The sequence below is a fragment of the Neopsephotus bourkii genome, unplaced genomic scaffold, assembly GCF_033783945.1.
Source record: "Neopsephotus bourkii isolate Nb327-2 ecotype Australia unplaced genomic scaffold, CSIRO-AGI_Nbou_v1 NB_719, whole genome shotgun sequence".
Taxonomy (NCBI): Eukaryota; Metazoa; Chordata; class Aves; order Psittaciformes; family Psittacidae; genus Neopsephotus; species Neopsephotus bourkii.
In genome coordinates, this window is record NW_026901218.1 from 3,060,494 (window position 1) to 3,075,020 (window position 14,527).

Genomic DNA, 14,527 nt, shown 5'->3' on the forward strand with positions numbered 1-14,527 from the left:
AAGGTGCAGACTGTCTTTATGGTACAGGCCTACAGACTGCACCAGACCAAGGACAAACTCTCAGCACCCTTTCCTGTGGGCCATCAAGACAGATGCTTTCATGTACAGCCCCCCTGTATCTGTGTCCAGGCTTCTCCCTGGAAAAACATAAACCACTTCTCACAGGCAAGATGTTATTTTAGTATTAAAAAGCAACATCTCCAACACAGCTCCTAACAGGACTTGCATGACAAACATGGGAAGAGCAGAACATTCATTTCCACAGCTCATGTCAAAATCCAACAGCTCACAGGCAAGGGGTTAACAGCTACAGGCAGCACAACATAACGTACTTCCCAATCACATCTCGGAGTTATGAACTGGAAAATGTTTGCAAAACTAACCACGCAAGAAGCGAACAAACAGCAGCACACGTTCCAGCCAAGCAATAGTTAGCTTTATTGAGTTTCATAACACTGCATCAAAACCAAGAGAAATTAGAAGTCCTTTTTTTTCTTCTTAACATTAGTCATTTCTCAATGAAAATGTGATTATGTTTAAGAGAAAACAAGGAACAGGAGCAAGAATAAAGTTAGATAAGATGCAGAGCCAGCATCTCCTTCATGTACTCCCCCAGATGTCAGAGCAGTGGAGCTCTTGGAAGTGCTGTTAAATTTTGTCAGGTTAGTGTCAGGGATTGAATCCCAGGACACAGCATCTAATGAACCAAATATACCATGGCTGCTATGAACCATGCTGTACTTTTGAAGTCACATTTGGATATCTTCAGTGGGACAGAAAGGGATTTATGAGAAAAGTTCAGGTTAATCAAACACGTTTCCCGTCTGGCTGCCTCAGTAAAGCTTAGTACAAATGTTAAGCATAATTCATTTTCCCTACTAGTTCCACAGAAAAGATCAGCGTGCAAGCTCTGATACAGCATCTGTAATACCTCCTGCCCCCTGAAACATATCTCTGGCCTCCCTTGCTTAGTTCTGTGCTTGCTTCATTACATGCATACAAGATGAAGACATAGGAACAGCCACAACTAAAACTACAGAAAAGACAAGAATGCTCTGACATTGCTTGTAGACACTAGTGTGTGCAGCTGCTAACATACACACAGTTAGAGTACACACTGCCAAACAACTGTTTTGAGGAAGCTTTTCAGCTTTAAAAGCTATATGTTTCTTCAGTAAATAAAGAAGTACATTTTAAAAAGTCCTCCACGAGGAAGGACTTAAGATAGTGTGTGTAGTAGTGTAATACTGATAGCTGTCTGTTAACAGCAGTACTGCTATGGCACATTGGCTCAGAAGACAGGTGAGTCACCTCTAACTCCTCATTAACTCTGTTTCAGAGCTATGGCTTACGTTTCCGAACGGCACATAGCACCAGCTAAAGAATGTGAGGAAGGCAAAAAGGTATTAGGCAAGCAATCATTCCTGAAACTCCAAGTGATCATTCATTTATTCCTTTGAGGCAGACTTGCACTCTCCTCCACTCTCATTTCCAGAGACTTCCTAGTCTTCATAGACCTGATGCAACCCAGTTAAGAAACTTCATAGCAACTTCAAACCCAAGGAAACATGCCTGGAAAAGAGAGAACACATAGAACATGTAAGTATTCTAAAAACCTGATCCAAACTGTTTTTCAAATGCAGCACTATGCACACCTGATGGGGCTGATGGGGGAGGAGGAAGACAATAAAAAAAAGGGTCTTGGACCAGAGGCAAGAATTCTACTACATCTCTCCACAAAAAGGCACTTCTTCTCTGTTCAGTTCATTATTTACTGAAGGGGAAGCTGGTCTAAATTTAACCATGGATTTCTGTCTTCTACTGGATGTAGGGTCAGTAGAGAAAGACTATCAGAGAAAGTCAACAAAAGGCTTTCACACAAAGCTTTGAAGAAAGGATTATTTGGTGTTCCCCCCAGACTAAGGCACATTTTTAGAACCGAGATACCAACAGCTAAAAGCACCTGCAGAGACAAGAATCTCACTGAAATGGTACAACACTGATCAGCCAGTTCTCTCCCCTGCAGACTGCAAACATTCCCTGTTAGCGGCCATCCCCAAACCCCAGCTGGGATCACAATTTACTTACTGCATTAGCAGGAAATGCCCTTATCATTACAGCTGTGAAGCCCTTACACAGAGATGCAACTCCTTCCTCTCTGGTAAGTTCTCTCAGCACATCTCTAAAGCCATTTGGGTATTTTCCTGGAGGAGCTGAAAGGGATGCAAAACACATTAGTAGCTGCGTGGTAGTCACAAGCATAAATTTAACAGCCCAGGATTTTCAACAGGTTCATACTGCTACACCGTCTAGGTGACACCAGAATCCAAGCACTGCTTAAGCTATGTTGTGACAACATCTGCTCAGGAAAATTATCTCTCTCAGTCAAAAGCAAGCAAACAAAAAAAAGACATCTTACTAAAGGCTCAGTAAACAAAAGGTAAGTGCTCACCATCACCACAAAGAACCTACATCAAGTCCACCAAACCACCTATAAAGCTAGGAACTTACTCGGGTTCTTCACATACGTGTCTCAAGCTCAAGACACGCTCCTTCCCAGATGCATGCTCAGATGGCATCTTCCATTGCTGCCCATCCCATTCCCAAAGCACCACACTGAGTGTGGTTGTGACAAGCTCACATAAAACTCACCAGTCTGGAAACGGGATTTCAGCACGTCTGGTGGAATGGCAACTGCCCAGTTGAAGATCCCAGCCAGACCCCCAGCAAAGAGGATCCTTGCTGCACTGAGGTCATTCACACTGTGGTGGGATTGGGATGGGAGGAAAAGAAAAAAGAAAACAAAACCAGATAAAGTTAAAAAAGAAGGAAATTCTCATCTGTTTTCACTAAGGTGTCAAAGAGGCAGCCCAGCTGAGAGCCAGAAGGCAGCACAATGCTGCAGACACACACAGAGCACTGAGTGTGAGCAAGATTTCCAAGACTTAGAGCTCTGTGGGCAGATGTACTGACTCCACCCTACAGGTTCATTCAAAAGCACACAACAGCTGCTCTGCGAAAAAAAACAAACAAAAGACCCAACAACAAAAATCCCCAGCTCTGTGCACACATAACGGTGAAAACGAAGATACTTGAGGTATTGCTTACTTGGTTAATAAGATCCAAGGCTCAAATCTGAGAGCACCTCAGGATACACTTCTGATTGTCAGTTAACCCCAGCCCAAACGAGCTCAACTCACAAGATGAGCAACCATTTGATTTAATTCGTTTTGATGACACTGCTCTAAATCTCTTTGTATCTGGGGAGATTAGCCACAGTGCCTGGGAAGTCCAGAAAATGACTGCGAGGTCTTACTAACCTCTTTCCCTCAGGGGTCAGAATGTTCTTCAGCCACTCGTATGTCATGAAGTACATTCTGCTGGCTGGGACATCTGGTGGGTAAACAGCAAAGACTATGAGTAGTGCGAAAGGAAGCCTAGAGGCAGCACAGCCCCATGCCAGCTCAGCACCACCACTGAGCACATCCTGATTCCTCTCTGAACCTCCTCTACAGACCAAAACTTCTGTTGCTCTGGACAGAGGAGCCTGAACTTTCCAACAGAGAGCAGGTGCTAAAGGCAAGAACTGGGCACCCTTTCGCAAGCACTTCTACAAGCAACCTTTCAAGTCAGACTGTAACCTGCCTGCTGGCTGTTAAGCTAATGATGAGAAAGCACTAAGCTTTCTTAATTACTGCACAGCAGACAAGAACAGTTCAGGAGCTTTGCACATTATTTGTTCTAATAATTCTATTTTGGGGCTTTTTTTAAGGTACTCCCACTCTTAGCTCATGCCTGAACTGGAGAACCAGCCTGAGTTGCATTGCCAGACTTACACTGGTACCTGCTACGGTTCCATGAGAAGCACTGGACAGAACAAATGCCTAAACTGGGATATCAACACACAGAAATTGGGAAATACTGCCCCAGTACAGGGAACAATTTAACGCCTTTCAAAGAATAAAGTACCGAAACACATGAAGGAGATTCAATGTCTGGCACGATTACTTCTGTTGCTGTTGTGAGAGGAGTTGTGACATCCCAGTCCAAAATAACCCACACCCAACTGGGTAGAAAGCAGAACTGCTGCAATCACCTCTTCAAAAGCAGCACAATACAGCAATAGACAGTCATAGGCCTTCTCCAAGGAAGGAAAAAAAAAAGGAATACACAAAGCACACTTCTGTATTTGTCTTTGCTCTTTGTTCTCTCTGCTCCTCTCCTGAAGTCACTCATTTCTTTTGGCTTCTCAGGTCTTAATTTCTATATCCCTCTGATCCTTCTCATCTAATCTCTTCCTCACTCACTGAGAAGCTCATGTTTATTTCTCAGTCCCTTTGAGGCATTGGAGTAGCTCTGCAGACTGCAAAAAACAGAAAGGAGGGTGACACAGCACCTTCAATTATCTAAAGGGACAGTGAGATCTATGATAACATGTCAGGCTTCCTCTCTTAAGGTATTGCACACAGAATAAGCATCATGACAACCCCATCGGTTACCTCTCATGAAGGTGAGCACAGTCCCCTTTTACACGCCACGAATCCCAGCCTCATGGTACAGCTGTTTCGCACAGTCCGAAGAGCCACTGTATTTAGTTTCACCTGTAGCTGCCTGGATCTGAAGGATTAAAGCGATAGTTTCTGACTAGTGAAGGTTTCTGGCTGGTGAACAATCATTCAGCTAACAGTTAGAAAGCCATGTGTGTGTTTCCAGACAGGAAGGAGCACATACTCATCCCACAGGCGCTCCTGCATATGAAACCTGTGTCACTTCCTCAAACAGCTCTCTCACATTCAAGCTGAGGATCTGTTTACTGTTGCATGCAGAGACTAGATTATTCTCCCTTATTTTTCCATAGTATAAGCCTGAAGCAACTGAAGCCAGTTAGGTAATTCTACATTTGCACTGACAAAAAGTCACTTTCAATTTGTATGTGTATAAAAGTTTCCAACATATCATCATGTCACTATTTCATGTGTTTTGGAATGCATTCCTTAGTTCTGTATTGGGAACCTGTCAAGGTAAAATTTCCATACCGAAAACTCAGACTTTTCCAGACTTTGAAGTGAACCGAGGCATCTGCCAATGCCACTACTAGATAATATTGTGCTTGTGCTCTGTAAAATGGCTAGAGCAATGAATGCTGTGTGTACTTATACTGTCATGGTGAGTTTGTATAATGCTTCTTCATGACACAGTTGCATTAAATGACAGTTGTCTCCTGTCAAAAAACAGAACAGAGTAAATACACCAACCAAAGAAGTTCCTGGTATGGAAAGACAAGACCCCTAAAATTAAATTCTGATCACCACCATCCAATGCCTTACCTGTTAAAGGCACTTGATTCTCTCTCCTGGAGCCATGACTGCTGTTGTGAACACACCTGACAACATGCCAGCAGCAAACAGCTGAGGATATCTGCCCGAGGAAACAGAAGAGACATTGACACACACAGTACATAAGAAATGAAGGGCAGAAAGACACCTGTTATCACCAGATTATGCTGTTCCACACAGTAGTAGTGGAACTAGAAATGCATCGACTGCTTTTGATCAGTGAAGAAGTGCCTCATCAATGCATAATTAGAGCTAAACATTTAACATCCATCTCTAGGATTCAACATGCTGGTTCCCACAGCAACTATAACCCAGCTCTTCATATCCGCTGTATTTGTTAGTATTCCTTATACTTGCATATTTTTACTACAACATTCCCCCATTCATTTTTATTCCCAGCAGTCTCTTCCTCCTCCAGTCTCCCACACTTCTCAGTGACCTCAGCTTCCATGCGTATTCCTGCTTGTGCAGCCAGGAGCCTCCTTTCTGTAACCTCTCAGTCCCTCATTCCAGCCTCTGCCAGCACTGATGCTGTCATCTCAGTCATTCCACATCTGCTTTCACACGGCAAAGTCTCTGTGACAGAAATTCCTTACAGAAGCATCATAAACTTATCTTCAAGTCCAACCTCCTGCTACCTCCTCTAGCAAGATGACCTAACATCTCTATTTAACTAAATTCCACATCTCCTCCTGCTTCTCTTCACTTGCCCAAGAGATGACATTCTACTCAGGTTTTCTAATTCTTCCACCTTTCCTTACTCTTAAATTCCCATTAAATCTTCCTGACCATTCAAGACCTCCTTCACCACTCCACATGCACCTCCTGCTCAAACTAAGCTTTTGCTTTCTAGCTGACCTTCAGATTAGTCATGCCTAGAAAAGATGGAGCAAACCTGAGGAGCCTGTTCTATCTCCTTCCTTCCAAATCTTCCCTGTATTGGGAACCACTGCCACCCTGCCTGTGTAACCATGGTGCTAGGAGTCCGACCCTTATTTTTAAGCCTCATGTCCCAAGCACACTCTATCTTACTGTGTCAAGTCTGCACCCACAGCACAGCACAGTTGGGCACAACAACAATTCCACCATCTATTTGTTTTTTATCTCCCACTGTTCTGCTTGAGAGGAGTTTCACGTGAAGACTCAAAAACCTACACTGCCCTTCTCCAGCTTGCTTCTTAAAGCACCCCTTTGGTATGACGTATATAAAACACAAGGAACTGAGGCGATCAGCCTGCTGGAAATAAGCCCACAGCCCATTTGTTTCCTTGTACTGTCCACTCTGTACTGTCCCCCTGGTCTTACCCTTCAGCCTTGTCTGCATGAGGACACTAAAACAGGGACTGAGCAGTGCCCCAGCATCTCAGCACTGGCTCCCTCTGAGCTACCCGAGCAGAGGAAGCTCACTCTGCCTCAACAGTGGTTAATGCTGCAGAGCCACATGCACTCACACCACCTGGACAGTCCCCACACAGGCAAGGCTCCAACAGAAACCACATCTCCACACCCCACCACACATGGCTCAACACAGTGGACTCCTGATTCCTGACTGAGCTCCTACGTATTGCACAAATAATAGAATATAATGTTGCTAAGCTACAGCTCTGTTCCTGTAGAGCTAGAAATCACAACTACGTAACAGAGCACTTTATGGGTGGGGGGCTTTTTTCATGCTTAAGTTAGCGTGTAGAAAACCACACAATGTTTTCTTAGCTTCCTCTTTTCCAGAAGCTTAAACATGCCTGAGAGAAGGGCTGCTCATAAACACCTCCCTTCAGAAACTAGTGATAAAACATTTCTGTGGCTATTACTGTACCCTGATGTAAGGGCACAGCAAGAGTCACAGCTAACAGGGGAAACAACCAGTACTGTGAACGCTATCAAGACTGCTTGGCCATGAATTTATTTCTCCCGTAGCTTCTGTTAGTAGCAAGACTGTTGGCAGGCAACCATTATATAGCTCATACTGTACCCATCTAAACCGGAATTGTTCCTTAATGGCTCTTTCATACGTAGAAAGGGAATTGCACAGCACCTGCCCACATGCTGTCTGTTTTTAGCCTGTGCTATCAGTCCCACACTTCCAGAAGCATTTAAGCACAAGTGTTTTAATTTTTAGAACTATATTTATAACCTAGGAAAAGAGACAAATTTACATCACACTCAACATGCAACAATGCAGCAGCCTGCAAGAGCCTTGGAGTGCCTTTTCCAAGTGTCTGATTAACTCAGAAACTCACGTCAAAACGTCGTCAGGTTTTCTCTGCTGGAGCCTTGTTCCCAAGCCAAATCCAAAGAAGCACACAGCAAACATGGGTGTCATTCCGATAACAGGAGCTGCCATTCTTCTGTATAAGCCTCAGACTCCCTCCAAGAAACAGTATCACAAGAATTAATTGGTTTTGCATACTTTGCACACATCAGCTTACTGAGAAGAGAACAGCTACAATAGAGTGTCAGTCATACAAGCAAATTAATCTCAGGAATAACGGGGGCTGTTGTTCATTTGCAATGATACGCTTAGCTGAGGCACAGCGGTTGTTACAAGGGAAAGTTGTCCTTCCTGGGAAACACAGGCACCACTTAAACCCTCCTGTTCCAGTACTGGTCATCCTGTACTTATATCTCAAGTATGAGGATATTAAGTTAAAAACCAACAGAGTAACAGTCCTAAGGATTATGTTGAAAGTCTTCTCTTATTAATAAGTGTGCTTTATTAATAAAAGCCATTAAATGCAGTAGTGTAAAATCCTGACATTGAGCCTGAGAATGCTGGGTTCACTCTCCAAATAAAGGAAGAGCCAGGGAGACCAACCTGAACAACTTCACTCTCCACACAAACTCGAATTTGAAATGAGTTCAAGAGCAAATTGTTGGGGGTTTTTTTCCATCCCCAAGTCAAAACCTTTTCAGCATACAAATTTACACTCCTGATGTTTCCTTTCAGCAGGTTACACACATGGAAACTGAACTTTATCTAACAGAAAAGAGTTATCTTTCTAGATAAAGGCTAGATGCACAAATATTTGCTGGTCTGTCCACCCTTTTCTTCCCTCTCCCAAAATAAATTACTGTATCTCAGTATGTGTCTGTACTCTTATAGGCACAACTGACTGTAATGAAACTGGATCTGGCTGAGAAAGATCAGACACTCCTACTCAACCTTACCATGAGCAGTTCCCTGCTTCCATTTCCCCCAGAGGGAAACAAAAGACCTTGCCAGGGAGGTTTAATAGTTTTCCTCATAGAAACTGATGAGTATTGAGTAGGAATCGAGAGGCAGCATAACTTCGAACTTCACATCACAAGGCTGTTATGGTTCAGCTCTAATGTTCATGCTGCAGCAGGGGTGTTAAAAAACGCAGGAGATTCAGGGCTAGAAAAGCATTTCAGTGCTTTGTGGGAGAGACTAGGGAAGCAAGATTTATTTTGGTTGCATAACAACCTGTTAATACCATCATGAAAGTTTGGATATGAGGCAGATCTTAGTTACCCAACAAGATCCAATGGTTAGAAATCAGACTTCAGACTAGTAAACCAACAGTGGGGCTTTACAGGCATTGTTTCCAAGTAGTAAAGAGCTGCTGGGAAAACTTGCAAAGCAGAAAAATAGATTCTGTGTCACTTACAAGACTTTAAACCAAGGCTGCCTGTCTTTCTAAAACCAAAATAGACTAGGGTTCAATCACGTGATAGGGCTGATTCAGGAGCGAAAACCACTGTCCACCTTCTGAAAACTGAACAAAACTGCTACAAAACATAACTGTCCAAAAACCAAATAGAAAGAGAAATAAAACTGCCTATCAATGCTACTCTGCCTTCTTGCAGATGGCATAACACATTATAGAAAAAGCAAAAATATTACTTGTATAAACAAAGTTGATATCCTCCCTATATCAGCATTTCCAGAGACAACTCCAAATACCAAAGACAGCGAGACTCCACTGACTACAACGACAAAGCTGTCAAACAGCTGCCAACATTCACTCCAGCCTATAACTTCAGGCATCAATATCATACTATTATGAACCAAAAGCATTTAACAAAACAGAGACATACACGTGGAGGTAATGTGGATGCCAAGTATTCCATAAATTTTGTAATCCATCTATAAACTTGGATTAGAACCACTCGACCTAGTAACCCCAGAATGGTGTAGTCTCCAGGAGGGCAACATTCCCACATGATTCTATTCCTGCCACACACAGAAACAAGTGATGTTTTTGGCAGGCGCTGCAGATGATGTGCTGACACTGTACCTCTCCAACCAGAGTCTTTCTGAAGCAGTCAAAGGTCCCAGAATAGAGCAAAGCCTGACCAGGCTGCAGCTTCAGCTGGGTTTGCAGTCTGACCTAGTGAGATGGGATATGAAAACAATATTTTATTAAATATTACTATCTAAACTTTAATTCTGAGAATACATCTATATGAAATACATCCCTGGAAGTGCTCAAGGCCAGGTTGGATGGGGCTTGGAGCAACCTGACCTAGTGGAAGGTGTCCCTGCCTGAGGCAAGGGGTTGGAACTGGATGAGCTTTAAGATCCCTTCCAGCCAAAACCATTCTATGATATGATGATACGACTCTTACAGAGTAAGTTTTGTGACCAGACTTTATGATGTTGTTAGAGATTGACACCATTTTCACCCTTTGCAGAAGAGATGAGATTGAATTTTAATGTATTTAATTATTAACATATTCAATGAATTAATCGCTGGGATAACATCAGGATAACAACCCCGCCTCAATACCTGAGAGCTAATGTCGTGTCACTGCTACATTTCCTCACACATTTGGTGTGTGCACCCTCCTTCCGCACCCCATTTGCCTCCATGTGTCTGCCCTGTGTCTCCATCCTGTGTGTCCCACGGGTCGCTTCCGACTCTTGTCTGTCCCAGAGGGCCGGGTCCCCGCCGCAGCCCGGTGCTGACGGGATCACCTTAGCCTCCCGCCAAAAACACCGACGCCCTTAGTTTGACGTTTACTAGGAACCAGCGGCTGACGGGAGCTGGCGGCCTCCGCACCGACAGAGGGCGCCCGTCCGCACGACCGGCCCCGCGAGGTATACAGGGACCTTAAGACCGTCCAGCCTCCCTCCGCGCGGTGCACACCGGGATGTGTAGTCCTCCCACCACCGCCCGCAGGCAGCCGTGCTTTTCCCCGCGCAGTGCCCGCCGGGAACCATAGTCCACCTTGGCTGCCACAGACTGAGCAGCACTGCACGGCACCGGACCCCGTCGGCGTCCACTGCCTCACCTTGATGGTGTCCAGCGCATTCCCCACGAACACCAAGCAGACATCCCCCCGCCCCCCGAAGCCGCCAGCAAAGAAATTCTTCACGGGGCTAATGGGCTGCGCCTGCTCCGCCATGGTGGCGGCGGGTGAAGAACGGGGCCAAAGCGCTGCGTCCCCGCCGAGCCCGTGCCACCCCGTCCGCCCCGCGACCTTTACCCCAGTGCCGGGCCGCGCGGCACGCCGGGATGCTGGGGGCGGAGAGCGCGGGGCAGGTTGGGAGCGCGGCAGCAGCAGTGGGACTTTCCTCCAGCAAGGGCTGCTACCGGCTGAGGTCCCGCCGGGCCGACAGCGGCTCCTGAGAGCACTTAGGTGACTCGATCCCCTCCATCACCTCAGCCCCCTTCCGGGGCTCCGTTGTGCTCAGAGCTGGGGCCCCGCCTGGCGGAAGTGACGCCCCGTGGAGGCCGGTGTTTCCGGCGCGCAGGCAGCGGTGGCCCGGCAGGAGGAGCCCGGCGCCGCTCCCTGCTCGCCACGCCGCCACGGCGCCCGGTAAGTGCGGGGAGCTTTGGTGGGGGCAATATGTGTCGTGGTGCCGGGAAGCGGTGAGTGTCCGGGGAGTGCGGCCGCCGCATGCCGGGCTCGTGTCCGTGTCTGTGTCTCTGCGCGGGGTCGGGGTGGCGCGGCAGGTCCTGGGGTGGGGCGAGGCCGGCGGGAGGGACGCGGTGCTGCTGCTCTGGGACTTGTGCTCGGTTTAGTCCTGGGGTTGGACTGCCGCGGGGAGAAGCCGGGCAGGGGCACGGGCTTTGCTGGGTCTCCCTGCGCCTGGCCCTTCCTCCACAGCTCCCGGTTCTCCCGGGCTTCCCTTCTGCTGTTCTGGCTGTGCGGGACAAGTAGGGTTTAGTCTTGCACGCTTTAGAAAAGAGGTGGCCCTTAGGTAATTTAAGTGGAGTGGGCACCTTTCTGCCTGATCTCAGAGCTACCACAGAAGTAAGGCTTGCATAGGTATACTTGCAATAATTTGATAGATTGGAAAGGATGGGAATGAAAGGGTTTGGATGAGTTGAGAAGGACAAGGCAGGCACGCTAGTATGAACAAAGACTGGGCGGTGGGAGGAGAGTGTGCCCATTCATTAGGGATGGACATGGAGGGCTCTGCAGAGTCATCTGTGGTGGAGACCAGGGGATGTCGTTCTAGTTTCTCACTCTTGGGATGAAGAAATCCTATCTAAAATCTCAGTGGAGAAATTACGAGGTGTATGTGCTGTGTGTGTGATAGAGAATTTGGGGATAATCCATGAATTACACATTTGGGTGACCTAAGGGAAGGTGTGATTAACATTGGTAGCCAGTGTGTAACTGGGTTGTAGATGGTTTCAGAGAATAGTGTTGGCCTGTTTACAGTTTACATGGATAAGTGGTTCAGGAGACAGACTTGAATTACATTGTCTCTGTTTTGAAATTATAAATCAAGAGGCGAAAGAAGAAAAAGCCATCTCAGATGGCTGAGAAATACTACAAGAAGAGGTGCACCCTTCAAAAAACTTACGGAAGAAATCACACAGAGGTAGAGACACAGGGCGAGAAATCAGAAGAGAATGATGCGGTGGGGCAAGATACCAGGTAGGGAGTTCAGAGAGATGGTGTCATATTTGAAGTTGTTTTGTTTCAGAAGACCTTGTGGAGAAGATTTTTTGCAAAGCAGGAGTCAGCAAGAGGGCATCTCCGTTGGAGCGGGCAGGCAGCAGAGCATAGGGATGGGTGTGTTTGGGAGTTACTGCAAGGAGACTGGAGAGAGCAAGGGGATTAAACTGTACCAGTGTTAGTGAAGGTGGAGTATCATGGATGAAGGTGGTAAAGAAGGACCTCATCCTCCCTTGGGCAGGAAAGCAATCTAAATACGGTTTAAAATTTTATAATTTGATGTGAGGGATTATGGTAATTATTTAATCTAAGTACTCTTTGCTTTTTAGACCCTCTTTTTTGAGCTTAACATCTTTATTATCTTAAAAGCTAGTGCTGTCAAGTATACCTGTGTCTGGCCTTACCTTCAGAGCTTGTGATCTGCTCCTGAATGAGGGCATTGGGCTGTTAGGTGAGTTCTGTTCCTCGTTTTCCTAGTACCCTGCTATTCTTTGTCCACTGAGATTGTGCCTTAGCTTTCCTCTCTCCACCTGTCTGTGTGACATTCCATTAGGCTGGAAGTGAGCTCTTTCCTAGAGTGTTGTGACAGGAGTAATGAAAGTCATCCTGTCTGCAGACTGTTTTCTGCTTGATGTGGCCCATTTGCCCATGCAGGTGGTTCCTCTGTTCAAGTAAGTGTGTTAGTGGCACAGAGAAACATTTATGTGCTCTTCTGAGCCTCCTCCCTAGTGACTGGTACGGTATCTGCTGAAGTACCAGGTGGGCCTGTTATTCTACTTAGATATCTGAAAACATCTCCTTGCTTGGATGGGACTCACCAGGTGTTGAGAGAGCAAAGGGGACCTAGTGTTTGAGGTTTTTGTTCTATCTCTAAGGTGTGGGATGATCTGAGTGAGTTTGGGAAGTTTCCTGACTGGTGGAACTTGCCTGGGCTTTGTGATGCTCTGAGGTTGGCTGAACAAAGCTGTGGCACATTGGGCTATTGATGGCTCTGTAGGAGTATTCACAGTTACTCCTTTAACATAAGGTTTAGCAGGTAAAGATCTATTAGTTTTTATGCAGGAAGTCAGTGTTGATACAGATTAAGCCCAGAACTAAGTCATTAAGCAGGGTAGAGGGAGGGACGATTTTGGCTTGCCTTGTGTTTGTCAAATCAGATTTCATGCCTGTCTCTTTCCAGTATGAAGAGATGGTGCTTCTGCTCCTCTGAAGTTCAACGGGAAGCAGTGCTTTAAAATACTTGTGCGCTACTTATTTTGTGGATGGCTGAGGAATCAAGAGGCAAATGGAGGGAATGGATACCAGAATTCAGGGGATAATACAATTAGCTGCTAGACTTCATATTCTCTCAGTGGAAGTTTGTATCTGCAGCCCCTCAGATTAATTGTACATCACATCTCTTCCTGGTTATTCTGTGCTGCTTGGCCAGGTTGCTGGAAACGGAAAGCAAACAAGTTGAAGAAAAGTAATGAAATTTGTGGTTGTGATTTCCTGTGCTCTAAAGTCAGGATTCTTAGAGCTTGATCATGGTTTCCCCAGCAGCTACAAATTGTGATACAGTGGGAATATATTTGAGTAACAGAGCTAACAACATAGTAATGCAAAACGCAGACATATATAAGAAATGCAATGCATGCTGTTTGTGGAAAACAAAGCTATATTTTTATGTATATAATTTTATATGTAAAATTCAGTTGCAGCATTGTTTTAAGTCTTTCTTAAAACTAAATTATTTGATTTAAAATGAAAATTTGTGACTACATATGAGGCAGCACAATTCAAAGTTGATGTGTGCTCTGCTGCTGAACCTCTAAGAACTCACATTCGTATGGTTTAGTTACACAGCAGAAGGTTTGTAGTTCATTTGGCTGTTCCGAATCTTCTTGAATAGCAGCAGTCAACAGGAGCATAAATTTCTACACTCAGAGGGAAAAAAGAATATATTGGAAAGTAATAAAATGAGAGAATTAATTTTATTTGCCCCCTCAGATGTAAAGCCCAAACCACATCACATCCAGTAGAACCTACTTAAAGGGACTAATTTCACCATTTCTTTTGAGACGGTATTGAGGAGTGTTAAATTGGTTGTATGTGAGAGATCTGTTTGCTTGTCTTAGTTTCCAAAGTCCCACTCAATGCTTGTGGTTCTGAAGCAATGTGGACTTGTACAGGGCGTCACAGGTGGCTTTTCTGACTCCTGTGGTCATAGTTAAGGGGTTTGTGATTTTCCTGTTGAGGAAATGGATGTGATGCTTTTCTGCAGCACTTCAGGCTGTTGGTAAAAACTTAATACCATAAACTTAGTTGTCTATCTC

At 45.3% G+C, this 14,527-nt stretch overlaps 1 protein-coding gene across 1 annotated transcript; it reads right to left on the reverse strand.

Annotated features, from left to right (window-relative positions):
• Positions 1–414: 414 nt before the first annotated feature.
• SLC25A20 (solute carrier family 25 member 20) lies at positions 415–10,888 on the reverse strand. The gene is given in 9 exon segments (XM_061354281.1): positions 415–1,572; positions 2,089–2,213; positions 2,653–2,762; positions 3,321–3,393; positions 4,500–4,617; positions 5,328–5,418; positions 7,577–7,704; positions 9,596–9,688; positions 10,593–10,888. Coding segments are annotated over 9 exon segments (915 nt in total). The 5' UTR covers positions 10,707–10,888; the 3' UTR covers positions 415–1,509.
• Between the last annotated feature and the right edge of the window lie 3,639 nt (positions 10,889–14,527).